Here is a 14160-nt window from a genome sequence, read left to right on the forward strand (position 1 = left end):
TGCTCAACATGTTTATATTAAATAACGGCCAATTAGCATGAGACCAGCAGTCTTTTGCATGAAAATAACCGCTGACAATATTTCATGACCGCCACAGCCCTAAATATGATAAAGACCTTACAGATCTTTGAAGTGTTTTCATCAGTATAAAAATGCGAAAGACCTGTTAATGTTTTGTTGTCATTTGATAATTTGCAAAGAAAATATAAAGCCCTTGAAACTTAAAAATCATGTCTTGATGAAGAAATGCTGTAGTTATTGTACGGTATTAATTTTTATAATTATTTTCTCACATCCTTTGTTATAGCATAAGTGTACATTTGACCATTTTAAGTTACCAATGGAGTTTATCAGCACACCATATAGGATCAGGGAATATACAAAAAGAGGGATTCCCATTTACAGTATTTAAACTAGAGGTCGACCGATTAATCAGAATGGCCTATTAATTAGGTCCGATTTCAAGTTTTCATAACAATTGGAAATCGGTATTTTTGGACACCGATTTGCCAATTATTATTTTTTAACTATATTTAACTAGGCAAGTCAGTTAGAAACACATTCTTATTTTCAATGACTGCCTAGGAACGGTGGGTTAACTGTCTTGTTCAGGTGTAGAATGACAGATTTTCACCTTGTCAGCTCGGGGGATCCAATCTTGCAACGTCACAGTTAACTAGTCCCACACAATAACAACCTGCCTCTCTCTCATTGCACTCCACAAGGAGACTGCCTGTTACACGAAAGCAGTAAGCCAAGGTAAGTTGCTAGCTAGCATTAAACTTACAGTGCCTTGCGAATGTATTCGGCCCCCTTGAACTTTGTGACCTTTTGCCACATTTCAGGCTTCAAACATAAAGATATAAAACTGTATTTTTTTGTGAAGAATCAACAACAAGTGGGACACAATCATGAAGTGGAACGACATTTATTGGATATTTCAAACTTTTTTAACAAATCAAAAACTGAAAAATTGGGCATGCAAAATGATTCAGCCCCCTTAAGTTAATAAGGGGTGGCGCACCTTTTGCTGCGATTACAGCTGTAAGTTGCTTGGGGTAAGTCTCTATCAGTTTTGCACATCGAGAGACTGAATTGTTTTCCCCATTCCTCCTTGCAAAACAGCTCGAGCTCAGTGAGGTTGGATGGAGAGCATTTGTGAACAGCAGTTTTCAGTTCTTTCCACAGATTCTCGATTGGATTCAGGTCTGGACTTTGTCTTGGCCATTCTAACACCTGGATATGTTTATTTTTGAACCATTCCATTGTAGATTTTGCTTTACGTTTTGGATCATTGTCTTGTTGGAAGACAAATCTCCGTCCCAGTCTCAGGTCTTTTGCAGACTCCATCAGGTTTTCTTCCAGAATGGTCCTGTATTTGGCTCCATCCATCTTCCCATCAATTTTAACCATCTTCCCTGTCCCTGCTGAAGAAAATCAGGCCCAAACCATGATGCTGCCACCACCTGTGTTCAGGGTGATGTGCTGTGTTGCTTTTACGCCAAACATAACGTTTTGCATTGTTGCCAAAAAGTTCAATTTTGGTTTCATCTGACCAGAGCACCTTCTTCCACATTTTTGGTGTGTCTCCCAGGTGGCTTGTGGCAAACTTTAAACAACACTTTTTATGGATATCTTTAAGAAATGGCTTTCTTCTTGCCACTCTTCCATAAAGGCAAGATTTGTGCAATATACAACTGATTGTTTTCCTATGGACAGAGTCTCCCACCTCAGCTGTAGATCTCTGCAGTTCATCCAGAGTGATCATGGGCCTCTTGGCTGCATCTCTTATCAATCTTCTCCTTGTATGAGCTGAAGGTTTAGAGGGACGGCCAGGTCTTGGTAGATTTGCAGTGGTCTGATACTCCTTCCATTTCAATATTATCGCTTGCACAGTGCTCCTTGGGATGTTTAAAGCTTGGGAAATATTTTTGTATCCAAATCCGGCTTTAAACTTCTCCACAACAGTATCTCAGACCTGCCTGGTGTGTTCCTTGTTCTTCATGATGCTCTCTGCGCTTTTAATGGACCTCTGAGACTATCACATTGCAGGTGCATTTATACGGAGACTTGATTACACACAGGTGGATTGTATTTATCATCATTAGTCATTTAGGTCAACATTGGATCATTCAGAGATCCTCACTGAACTTCTGGAGAGAGTTTGCTGCACTGAAAGTAAAGGGGCTGAATAATTTTGCACGCCCAATTTTTCAGTTTTGATTTGTTAAAAAAGTTTGAAATATCCAATAAATGTCGTTCCACTTCATGATTGTGTCCCACTTGTTGATTCTTCACAAAAAAATACAGTTTTATATCTTTATGTTTGAAGCCTGAAATGTGGCAAAAGGTCACAACGTTCAAGGGGGCCGAATACTTTCGCAAGGCACTGTATCTTGTAAAAAACAATCAATCATAATCACTAGTTATCTACACATGGTTGATGATATTACTAGATATTATCTAGCGTGTCCTGCGTTGCATATAATCTGACTGAGCATACAAGTATCTAAGTATCTGACTGAGCGGTGGTAGGCAGAAACAGATGCGTAAACATGAATTCAAACAGCACTTTTGTGCATTTTGCCAGCAGCTCTTCGTTGTGCATCAAGCATTACGCTGTTTATGACTTCAAGCCTATCAACTCCCGAGATGAGGCTGGTGTAACCGAAGTTAAATGGCTAGCTAGTTAGCGCGCGCTAATAGCGTTTGAAACATCACTCGCTCTGAGCCTTGCAGTGGTTGTTTCCCTTGCTCTGCATGGGTAACGCTGCTTCGATGGTGGCTGTTGTTGTTGTGTTGCTGGTTCGAGCCCAGGGAGGAGCGAGGAGAGGGATGGAAGCTATACTGTTACACTGGCAATACTAAAGTGCCTATAAGAACATCCAATAGTCAAATGTTAATGAAATATAAATGGTATAGAGGGAAATAGTCCTATAATTCCTATAATAACTACCACCTAAAACTTCTTACCTGGGAATATTGAAGACTCATGTTCAAAGGAACCACCAGCTTTCATATGTTCTCATGTTCTGAGCAAGGAACTGAAATGTTAGCTTTCTTACATAGCACATATTGCACTTTTACTTTCTTCTCCAACACTTTGTTTTTGCATTATTCAAACCAAATTGAACATGTTTCATTATTTACTTGAGGCTAAATTGATTTTATTTATGTATTATATTAAGTTAAAATAAGTGTTCAATAATCGGTATCGGTATTGAAAAATCATAATTTAAACTCCAGAAGAAGGGATCTATACAGTATTTAAACTATAGAAGAAGGGATCTATACAGTATTTAAACTCTAGAAGGGATCTATATAGTATTTAAACTATAGAAGAAGGGATCTATAAAGTATTTAAACTATAGAAGAAGGGATCTATACAGAATTTAAACTTCAGAAGAAGGGATCTATACAGTATTTAAACTCCAGAAGAAGGGATCTATACAGTATTTAAACTATAGAAGAAGGGATCTATACAGTATTTAAACTCTAGAATAAGGGATCTATACAGTATTTAAACTTTAGACGAAGGGATCTATATAGTATTTAAACTCTAGAAGAAGGGATGTATACAGTATTTAAACTCCAGAAGAAGGGATCTATACAGTATTTAAACTATAGAAGAAGGGATCTATACAGTATTTAAACTCTAGAAGAAGGGATCTATACAGTATTTAAACTCTAGAAGAAGGGATCTATACAGTATTTAAACTCTAGAAGAAGGGATCTATACAGTATTTAAATTCCAGAAGAAGGGATCTATACAGTATTTAAACTATAGAAGAAGGGATCTATACAGTATTTAAACTCTAGAAGAAGGGATCTATACAGTATTTAAATTCCAGAAGAAGGGATCTATACAGTATTTAAACTCCAAAAGAAGGGATCTAATTAGGCACTACACAGGATTCTTATTTAGATCAGTAATACTGTCAAGAGCAGTGTGTGGTTTCCTTTTTCCTTCATCAGGTTCTACATGGCACTTTTATTCTTAGACTGTAGTGTTTAGGAGTTTTAGCGAGAGACGAAACACCAAAAAAGAAGGTATCTAATTATGCACAAAACAGGACTCACCATAATAGTGTTTTCAACCTTTTCCTCTTGCAAGGTGTTACACAACTCTTGATTAAGTGGTGTTACAATACACCATGTCATGCCTCAGAACACCTTAGGTTGAATGTTTCAGTGCACCTTAAATCTCATAACCCCTTACGTGCTTCAAAACTCCAGGTTTCCTCTCTTTAAAGTTGGTGTCAGTGCAGTTGCCACTAGTTTGTGTCACAAAACACGGCATTTTAACAGTGTATATAGTGTTATGAACATTCATATCATAACATAACCTAAGCAGGTTCTTCACACACATGCGCGCGCGCACACACACTGAGACAGCATGAATGTGAATGACTGGGAATCCATTTGATGACTATAAATTTGTCCACTGTTCTGAAAGGGAGAGCCAGTCCACCCTCCACAACCCTGTCTAATAAACACAGCATCATCTCTTCAGGATCAAGATGTGCATCAAATGGGGATGGGTTGAATCAAACCCAGACAGATTTTATTTTTTAATTTTTTCAATTTTACCTTTATTTAACCAGGCAAGTCAGTTAAGAACAAATTTTTATTTTCAATGACGGCCTGGGAACAGGGTTAACTGCCTGTTCAGGGGCAGAAAGACAGATTTCTACCTTGTCAGCTCGGGGGTTTGAACTCGCAACCTTCTGGTTACTAGTCCAACGCTCTACCCACTAGGCTACCCTGCCGCCCCAAACAGATTGATAGGGTCATGACTTTTATTATAACAGCCTGATCTGCACAGCTCTCCGCTGCTGTCCATCACACCAACGGTGTGCTTCAGAATTGACAGGATCGCCACTAACCCGGGGTATCTATCTATCTATTCGTAAATAATCTGCAAATTCTTAAATAGCCTACGACACCTGTTCAGAACTTCAACGCGCAATTTCAAAAGGACATAAACAAGTTCCTCACATCGCTGACCCATTGGCTACAGTCCTTTACTGAGTATGAATTATTGATCAGACAGGTGGAAAATACGGTCCCTCTGGCGTCTCTCGAAGTGGTATGTCACATCACTGACAGAACGCAAAAAAGTGATGAAAGTGTAGACCACCAAATAAACCGTTTTCAACCGGTAAAATATTATTCCTAATTATACTCACTCAGCCTCGCAGGTGAACCGGAGGAGCGATGTTGCCCGGCATTCCGGTCTCTCTCTCTCTCTCTCTCTCAGCAAGCTCTTCAAATGAGTTCTCTTGGGACAGAGCACGCCTTGGCTTTTGCAAGCATTCTCTGCAAAGATCCGCCCTCCTTACTCACTCACAACCATCCCTCAATTTTCTGCGATATAAAACGCGAAATCAGCATAGCACTGTGCAAAACTGTAGTTTTCCGTTTCTGGAGCAGAAGTAGCGGCTTCTGTTTCTATTTTAGAAGATGATTCTCGCGCTACCAGGGGCTCATCTCTCGGTTTCCTTTCCTGTCCATCTGTGCTTGCGATTGCTCTGGACCATGTGATGGAGGCAGGAGGTAGGAGACAGGCGCCCTACCCATTCCCTGACGCGACCTCCTCCACATAGCTCCCCCCAATGGACAGCCTAAGAAATAATAAAAAGAGTTCTAAATAAATAATATTGAGGATATGGGGACACGCACAGTATTTCTTGCGAGATGATAATGATCTAAATTTAAATTATTCATAATAATAACCTCTGTATTTATTCCTCATCAAGTCTAGAATATTCTCATTGTAAAACATTGGAGCCGTGCCACATAAGAGAGGCCACTGCTGCCTGGGCTATATAATACATACATAGTGCATGAGCTTGGGTCTAAGTAAGGAAACTATTCATTCACATTGCATGTAGCCCACAGCAAGTTTCTGGTAGCTTCCCTTTTCCCATTTATACTGGGCCTTTATGGGAATGACCAGTGTGAGAGAAGGAGTGAGTGTAAAATAGAGGGGGGAGACCGAGAGACAGGGAGGAAGAGACAGAGAGACAGAGAGAGAGAGTAGCTCTGTTAAACCAGATATCTAACAGAACAGAGTAGGGAGAGTATTGCACGCTGTCCTAGATGGAAACAAATAATTCAAGCATGCATCAACATACACAAATATACACACAATTAAGCTAAATATAACTGCTGATTGGCAAAACAGTGATGTATAGGGGCAGTTGGAAATACCCTGATGGATCAAGACTGCTAAGACATAGGTGGTGTATATGTTGCTCTTGACGTTCGAATGGGCTTGCACTCACATGATGAATTGGTTGTCATTGTCAGTGATGTATGCATGCATGCATGTTTGAGCGTGTGTGTGAGATTAGGTGAATGCATGTATGTCTATGTGTGTGGGAGAGAGAGAAAGGGAGAGACGCTCTCAAGGAGAGAAAAGCCTCCTCCCTTTCTGCTTGTCAGAACTCCTTGTATTGTTGCCGGCCATGCACCCGACTCTTGGGCCTCTGCTACAATGCAGCTCTCCTCAGCGCACCATGGCACTGACTGGCCTGTCACTTCTAGTTAGTGTCTGTGTGGGGAATGGGGATGGGAACAACAGACCCCCACGGCCTATAGGGCCAGACTGGACACACAACAGCCCAGTCACACACACACTCACTCACTCACTCACTCACTCACTCACTCACGCACACACACACACACACACACACACACAGAGAGAGAGAGACAAACACACTGGGGCGATAAGGAGGTGTCAAAGGATAGCGGCGGTGAAAGGGGAACACAAGGAAACCTCCATTAGTTGTCGTAATAGAGTTCAGCCTTATTCCTGCTGGGCTGAACTGGGCTGCCTGCACCACACTAACACAACAGGCCTGCTTTTTCACTATTTCTAAAGAAACACAAGATTTAAAGAAACCCACAGTTCACAGACATGCTTTAAAAAAACACAGCTCACAGCCTTGTTCTATATAACACGACTTTGCATTGGGTTATTATTCAACACTAAAAAAGCAGTCTGGTTCGTAATGTCTGGTTGTACTCATTGTATTGAGTCACTGTATTGATTAAGAGATAGACCATCTTTAGCATTGTTCAGTATTCTGAACACACTGACAAAACAGCAAATGATGATGAGGATAGTAACATCTTATAACTTTGTTTCTTGCTATACTTATATCAGATTATCATCCGGGGCTCCAAAAACACATTATACAACTCAAATCCCTCTAGTAATAGAAAACACATCCTCCACAGTGAAAACATGTCCCCGCCCACCCGCCTCTAAAATACTAATCAGATATATTTCTAGTTGTATAGCGAGGTGGGCTACTGGGCCTCGGCTGGGCTGAGCGATGTGGGGCGATGGGGATGGAGAGAGAGGGAGAGGGGGCTTTTAAGGAGTGGAGCGGAGGAGTGTGTGATGTTAAAGATTTATCACGCTTGTGCAGGGACGAGATGGGAACCTACCATGGCAACCAGAACCAACCAGGCATCTGAAAGAGACTGCTCTTAAAGGCTTTTCTATTATGGACCAGGCCACAATCAGAAAGAGCAGGACAGAGGGCCAAGGTGGAGGAGGAGGAGGGGGAAGAGGAGAGGAGTAGGAGGAAGAGGATGAGGGGGAGAGGAAGCAGAGGAGAAGGAGAAGGGGAAGGAGGAGGAGGAGGAGCCAGAGATTGGTATAGATGGAGAATGGAAGGTCGAAGGGTCATGGTTAAGGTGGAGGAGGAGAATGGAAGGATGAAGGGTCATGGTTAAGGTGGAGGAGGAGAATGGAAGGATGAAGGGTCATGGTTAAGGTGGAAGAGGAGAATGGAAGGATGAAGGGTCATGGTTAAGGTGGAGGAGGAGAATGGAAGGATGGTCATGGTTAAGGTGGAGGAGGAGAATGGAAGGAGGAAGGGTCATGGTTAAGGTGGAAGAGGAGAATGGAAGGATGAAGGGTCATGGTTAAGGTGGAGGAGGAGAATGGAAGGATGAAGGGTCATGGTTAAGGTGGAGGAGGAGAATGGAAGGATGAAGGGTCATGGTTAAGGTGGAGGAGGAGGAGTAGAATGGAAGGATGAAGGATGAAGCATCAGGGTTAAAGTGGAGGAGGATAAAGACTAAGAGGAGGAGAATAAAGAAGAAGAGGGTGGAGAACCTGGAGAGAGGGTGGAGGAGGAGAAAGACTAGGAGGATGAGAAGAAAGAAGAAGAGGGTGGAGAACCTGGAGAGAGGGTGGAGGAGGAGAAAGACTAGGAAGAGGAGAAGAAAGAAGAAGAGGGTGGAGAACCTGGAGAGAGGGTGGAGGAGGAGAAAGACTAGGAGGAGGAGAAGAAAGAAGAAGAGAGTAGAGAACCTGGAGAGAGGGTGGAGGAGGAGAAAGACTAGGAGGAGGAGAAGAAAGAAGAAGAGGGTAGAGAACCTGGAGAGAGGGTGGAGGAGGAGAAAGACTAGGAGGAGGAGAAGAAAGAAGAAGAGGGTGGAGAACCTGGAGAGAGGGTGGAGGAGGAGAAAGACTAGGAGGAGAAGAAAGAAGAAGAGGGTGGAGAACCTGGAGAGAGGGTGGGGGAGGAGAGAAAAGAGGATTGATTGATATAATAATATAATATATGCCATCTAGAAGCTTTTATCCAAAACACTTTACCGCCATGTGAGCATATATTTTACGTATGGGTGATCCCAGGAATCAAACCCACTACCTTGGTATTACAAGCGACATGCTCTACTAACTGAAATACACAGGACCACAAGCGGCAAGGGAGATAGAGAGAGAGGAGGAGGGAGGAGAGGAGGAGTAAGCAGAAGTGGGCAACTCCAGCCCTCCAGGGCCTGAATGGTGTCACTCTTCTTCTCCATCCCTAGCAAACACAGCTGATTAAACAAACTGCATTCTAAACTGAAGATCATGATTAGGTGATTATTGAAGTCAGGTGTGTTAGCTGAGGCTGGAGCAAAACTGTGACACTAATCAGGCCCTCGAGGACTGGAATTGCCCAACCCTGAGGGGGATAGTGGAGAGAATAGAATATGGTGAAATGTATTGATGGAAAATGTGTGAAAAAGGTAAGACACACACACAGTAACACAGACCCTGCTCTCCTTGTCTACCTCCTGACCGCATCGTCAACCGCAACAGCCTACCTCACAAGGTCGTAAGGTCTAGAAACTGGGCTTGTGAACTCAGTAATAAACCCCTCTAATTATCCAGTGTCTATTTTTATGATCAGTAACACTAAGGACATAGATTTGAGAAATATACACTCATATCCCAAAACTGAAATCTATGAAGGAGGTGTTGCTTTCTATCACTTCTCTTCTCCCTCTCTCTATCCAGTCTTGATACAGTCACAGTATCTTCATACTGTCTATTAACACATAATTATCTACTAGTGGATGTATTTCCCTTCATTCAGAACTGTATATTTTATGATACATCTGATTTACCTTTTTAAATGCCCTTTCAAATCAGAGTTGAAACCTCATTTAGCCCTCCACACATTTGTGAAATGGTCAGCAAGGTCTTTTAAATGCAGAACAGGACAAATAAGACAAGACACAAAAGGCTTGTAAAAAAGGCCATCCTGCTCTTCTCCTCTCTACCTAACTTCCCCTTAAGTCCCATTAGTTTGGCTGCTCAACCTACCTAAGTTATCCCTCAACCATCATAGCCCTGCCTATCCCAACCAATAAGTGCTTGGAAATGCGCATCCGGACACTGCACCCGCCCACTCAGGTCAGTGATATCGTCACCCGAAGTTTTCAAAAATATAAATAATAAAGTAAAGTACAAATACCCCAAAAAACGACTTAACCCTTGTGTAGTCTGTATACTGCATACATTCTGTATACTACATTCTGTATACTCCCCTTGCCCTAAGGTTAACAAATTACACGCCTTCACTAAACCCCTAAAATATAGCAGCTTCATTGAATTTTAAACCCCACATCTATTTTACATGAAGAAACAACCTGTTGTTCATCATAAACTTTGTGAATATCAGGGTTTTCCCTCTTCACAATGCAGAAAGACTGCAGTTAATCAGTTAATTATTATTGTTTTCTTTACTAAGGTAGAGGTTTATTATTATTATAATTATTGCTAAAGGTACTGCATAGGTGTAAACATGACTTTTTAGCAAGATGTAGTACTTGTATAACCTAAGAAAGTAGCAGAAATGTGTTTTTAATGCATTTTATTGAAGGGAAACTATAACGGTCTTGAACGTTTTTGGCAACAGAGTGTTATGTTCTTATATACTGTACAATGAGGAATTCAACTACAAAATATTAGTCTTCTCCCATTTGTTGAACCATTTCCCCCACCCACACGGTGTATAAACAACAACAATAAAGAAGAATAAAATAAGATAATAGATACAAAACAAAAACATGAACATAAATCCATCCCCTCTAATTAGCACATGTAGGACAGTATGCAAGTGTGTGTGCATGGACTTTGCAGATGTATTTCTCACATGCAGCGTATAGTATTTGTTTTCCAGTCCTTCTTTGGGGGGCAGAATTGGCATCTCTTGCCTGCCCCAGCTGCATCCTCAGGTGGATCAGGACCAGATTCAGCCCCCTGAACAGCTGTCACGGGCTCTGTAGAGGCTGCTGTGTGGGGGAGGCGCTCCCTTCTTTGAATGTGTGGGGTTACAAGTGCCTTTCCCAGCTGCTCCAGGAACACCCTCCTCTTGTTCCGCTTATCAGGCCTCCAGGTAGGGTTGATCTTGTTCCATATCATGAAGGCATTGTATGAGGACACATCAATGATGTTATGGAAGATGACCAGGGGCCAGCGGGTGGTAATTCTCCTGCAGCTGTAAGTTTCAATCACCTTCTTCAGGTTGTCCATGCCTCCTTTGTTGTGGTTGTAGTCCAGGATGATGACTGGCTTCCTGTCCTCACGATCACTGATCTCAGCCGTTTTGTGCAGTGTGCTCAGGACAACCACATTATTGTTCCTCTTTGGGAGGTAAGAAACTAGAGTGGTGGTGGGGGTAAAGACAAACTTTGATGAGCAGGCCTCTCTCCCGCTTGTTGTGAGGAGTGCAGGGGGGAGCTCAGGCTTGTTCATTCTAACTGTGCCAACCATGGTGATCTTCCTCTTCAGGAGCTGCTGGCTGAGTGCAATCAGTAGCACACATCATCTCAATTTCTCATTGTGTGTGTGTGTGTCTTTGTGGTTTTTGTGGTGTGTAAATGATTTTACAACTGCCAGGTCAAAAAAGACCCAAAGACAATCTTTGTACCCTGGTGATGTACAGTTTTCATGGAAATATGAACAAAGGAGATGTTTCACTTTTTCTAATGTTGGGGTCACTCTAGGGAAAATCATCAAATTTCAAGTTGAAAAAATATAATTTAGGGGTGTTTTCTCTGCTGTTAAACATAGTGGTCATTTTTTACCCAAGGGTTAAGTACACAAGGGTTAAGTAGTACTTTGAAGTATTTTTACACCACTGGTGGTGACTATCAAGAGTACAGTCATGGGCCTCAACATCAGGTTCTAACACTGGACAGCACTATAGAGGGCAGACCCAAACCAATAAGTTATAAGTATATAGGGGTGAGGGCATGCACAGTGATCAACTGTTTTTTACATGGTCCTACGGATTTAGTGACCAATCGTTTTACAAGGCTAATATTTTACATGAGTTCAACATAAGCAATACGGCCATGAAAAGGATGGAAGGCGTTCTCGACTGTTTGTGTTGATGTAATAGCGTCAAATGAACAGCGGGTGGCGCCTAAATTACGTAATGGTTAAGGACTCATCGCTCCTCAGTGACTCTAATGAGAGAAATATGCCATTCAGTAGCTGACACTGCGCTAATACTTTACTTTTAGGTTTCACCTTTACCAACATTTATTATGAAATTTGTAAACAAATTGTGAAAATATTGAAGCAAAAATATCTCCGCACCTAAAATGTTGAGTAACATGATATTTAAAACAATATCCTACCACTTTTGCATAATTATGTAGCCTACTCAATATAACATGTTATGAAAAGAGTTCGTATGAAAATTGTGTTTAAACTCTTGGGGGAAAAACATTACAGGGACCAGGTGAGAACACCAGACTGTTAAATCCAAAGATCCGTTTTTGACACCATCTAGCCTATCCCCCTTCTTGCCCCGCTACACACACACACACTCGAGTGCTAGCGGTAGTAGGCTATCAACTCAAGTTACCCCTCTCACACACAAAGCGATCATTTTGGGGAAAGAAAATGCATGGGACGCCAGTGCCTGGAGCTTACAGACACAGTTTTCACCGTTGACCGAGCTTGAAGCCATTCTTTGCACTGAAAGGTCCTTGCCACAGTGAACCAGTCTAGACCGTTGTGTGTTTTCATCGTTTCTCGAGTGCTATTTGGGTTTTAATACAATGGGGTGCTGCAGCGGCCGTTGCACGCTCATCTTTCTTTGCACGATCCAGCTGGTGAGTGGCCCGTTATTTCTTTAGCCGAATACAAAAAGTGTAATTTTCTCTTGTTTCTTGATTTTGTTTAGAAAATTAAATGTTGTTTTGGGTGAAACACATTTTTAAAATGTTTGTTTTATCATGCCACGTTTTTGTGAATTTACTGTGGACACTGACCAGTTTTGCTACCAGTGCTTTCGTGTTGAATTAGTGATAGCTGATGAAGGCAGCTTGATGGCCGGTGAAATACAATTGGCATACAGTAGGCCTATAATGTGGTCAAACATCCACGTGCAGCACACTGTCTGTTTCTTTCCTTCACCTCGTCCGTTCCACGAGGATAGGCTACTTCGCGAGTCGCGAGGGAACATATGGCAAGATTCAAGAGTGGTGTGTGTGCACTCCCTTATCCACAAGCTATAGTTATGTGCAGTTATTGGGCCAGATCAACTCACCACAAATGCAAAATAGCCCTTATGACACTGGTGCAAACATGTCCACGCACGTCTGCTGACCAAACAATTGTACTGTCGCCTACAAGTGTATCCATGTACTGCTATCCAATGTGTACTGTGATTTCTGCGTGACAATTGCCACAGTAGCCTATTGTATTGGTGTTTTGTGCAACATCAGCACCATTGTTTCTTCTCAGCCAAAGTTGTTACTGTGAGTGGCACGTCAGAGAAGGCTAAGCTACATCAGTCACACCAGGGAGTTTTACAAAGACTGTTCAACCTCTTGTCACCGGTTGAGTCACTGTGTCAGGTGTCCATTTGTAATCCTACCTCAGTGAAAACAAATACACGTGTGAGTTGGCTTTCATTGATTTCACAAATGGCCTGCTTTCAAACAGTTGATCCCTTTTTGACTGTGATGTACGATCCTATTAGTTTAGTTTGGATAGATCGTTTTGTAGGAGAGCTTCCACCCGACCAATAATCACCATGGGAGTCTATGATCCACAAAGTGAGGCTTCAGCTAGTTACAACCTGCTGGAGAGAGATTGTTCCCCGGTTGTGATCAGTGGAGTGCGAGACGTGACATTTTACACATAATGGCTGTGAACTTGCCGTAAGTGCCCCCTCCCCATTCTAACTAAACACTGAATGTTTCGATCTAGCTCAGCCCTCCAATCTCTCCCTCTCTCCACCACCCTGCTGCAGGGAGGGGAAAGTGGAGGTGACAGGGTGTGAGAATGTTATTTATGATGGCATTAAAAGAGGTCTCTCACACAGTGAGGTTGGGTAAGCCCCTAGTATACAACCATGTCAACAGCTAAAATACCAGTAACCCCATCTCTACTCAACCATTTATTTGTTTTAAAAAACATAGCTCTGGTAATTCTTTCCATGCACCAGAGATTAGGTTTAAGGACATAGTGAAGGGAGTAGGGAGAGAGAGAGTAAAGCGCAGACATGAACACATTCATGGAATGTTTGCCTCTTTGGGGTGTGGGAGGGGAGGGGTACGACATTCTTAGAAAAGAGCTTCCGAAAGGGTTATTTGGCTGTCCCAATAGGATAACCCTTTTTGGTTCCCGGTAGAACCCTCTGTGGAAAGGGTTCTATCTGGAACCAAAAAGAGCTGTACCCCTGCACATTGACTCAATACCAGTACCTCCGGTATATAGCCTCATTAATGTGGTTTTATTGTAACCTTTTTAAACTTTAGTACATTTTTTCATAACTCTTATTTTTCTTAACTGCATTGTTGGTTAGGGCTTGTCCATTTCACAGTAAGGTCAACACCTGTTGT

The 14160-nt window shown here is 42.0% G+C and overlaps 2 protein-coding genes across 4 annotated transcripts in view; one reads left to right on the forward strand and one right to left on the reverse strand.

Moving 5' to 3' along the window:
- Nucleotides 1–5522, reverse strand: part of LOC135527890 (uncharacterized) — a 108970-nt gene extending 103448 nt beyond the window's left edge. Inside the window, exon 1 of the mRNA XM_064956523.1 lies at nt 5190–5522. The gene's annotated coding sequence lies outside the window, so the exon portion shown is untranslated. The remainder of the gene's footprint in view (nt 1–5189) is intronic.
- Nucleotides 5523–12136: 6614 nt separating this feature from the next.
- Nucleotides 12137–14160, forward strand: part of nkain4 (sodium/potassium transporting ATPase interacting 4) — a 139664-nt gene continuing 137640 nt past the window's right edge. For all 3 annotated transcript variants that reach the window (XM_064956020.1, XM_064956021.1, XM_064956019.1), the window contains exon 1: nt 12137–12423. In XM_064956020.1, coding sequence (XP_064812092.1) covers nt 12370–12423 — 54 coding nt within the window. In that variant the 5' untranslated portion in view covers nt 12137–12369. The remainder of the gene's footprint in view (nt 12424–14160) is intronic.

This window comes from Oncorhynchus masou, chromosome 33 (genome assembly GCF_036934945.1).
Source record: "Oncorhynchus masou masou isolate Uvic2021 chromosome 33, UVic_Omas_1.1, whole genome shotgun sequence".
NCBI classification, from domain to species: Eukaryota; Metazoa; Chordata; class Actinopteri; order Salmoniformes; family Salmonidae; genus Oncorhynchus; species Oncorhynchus masou.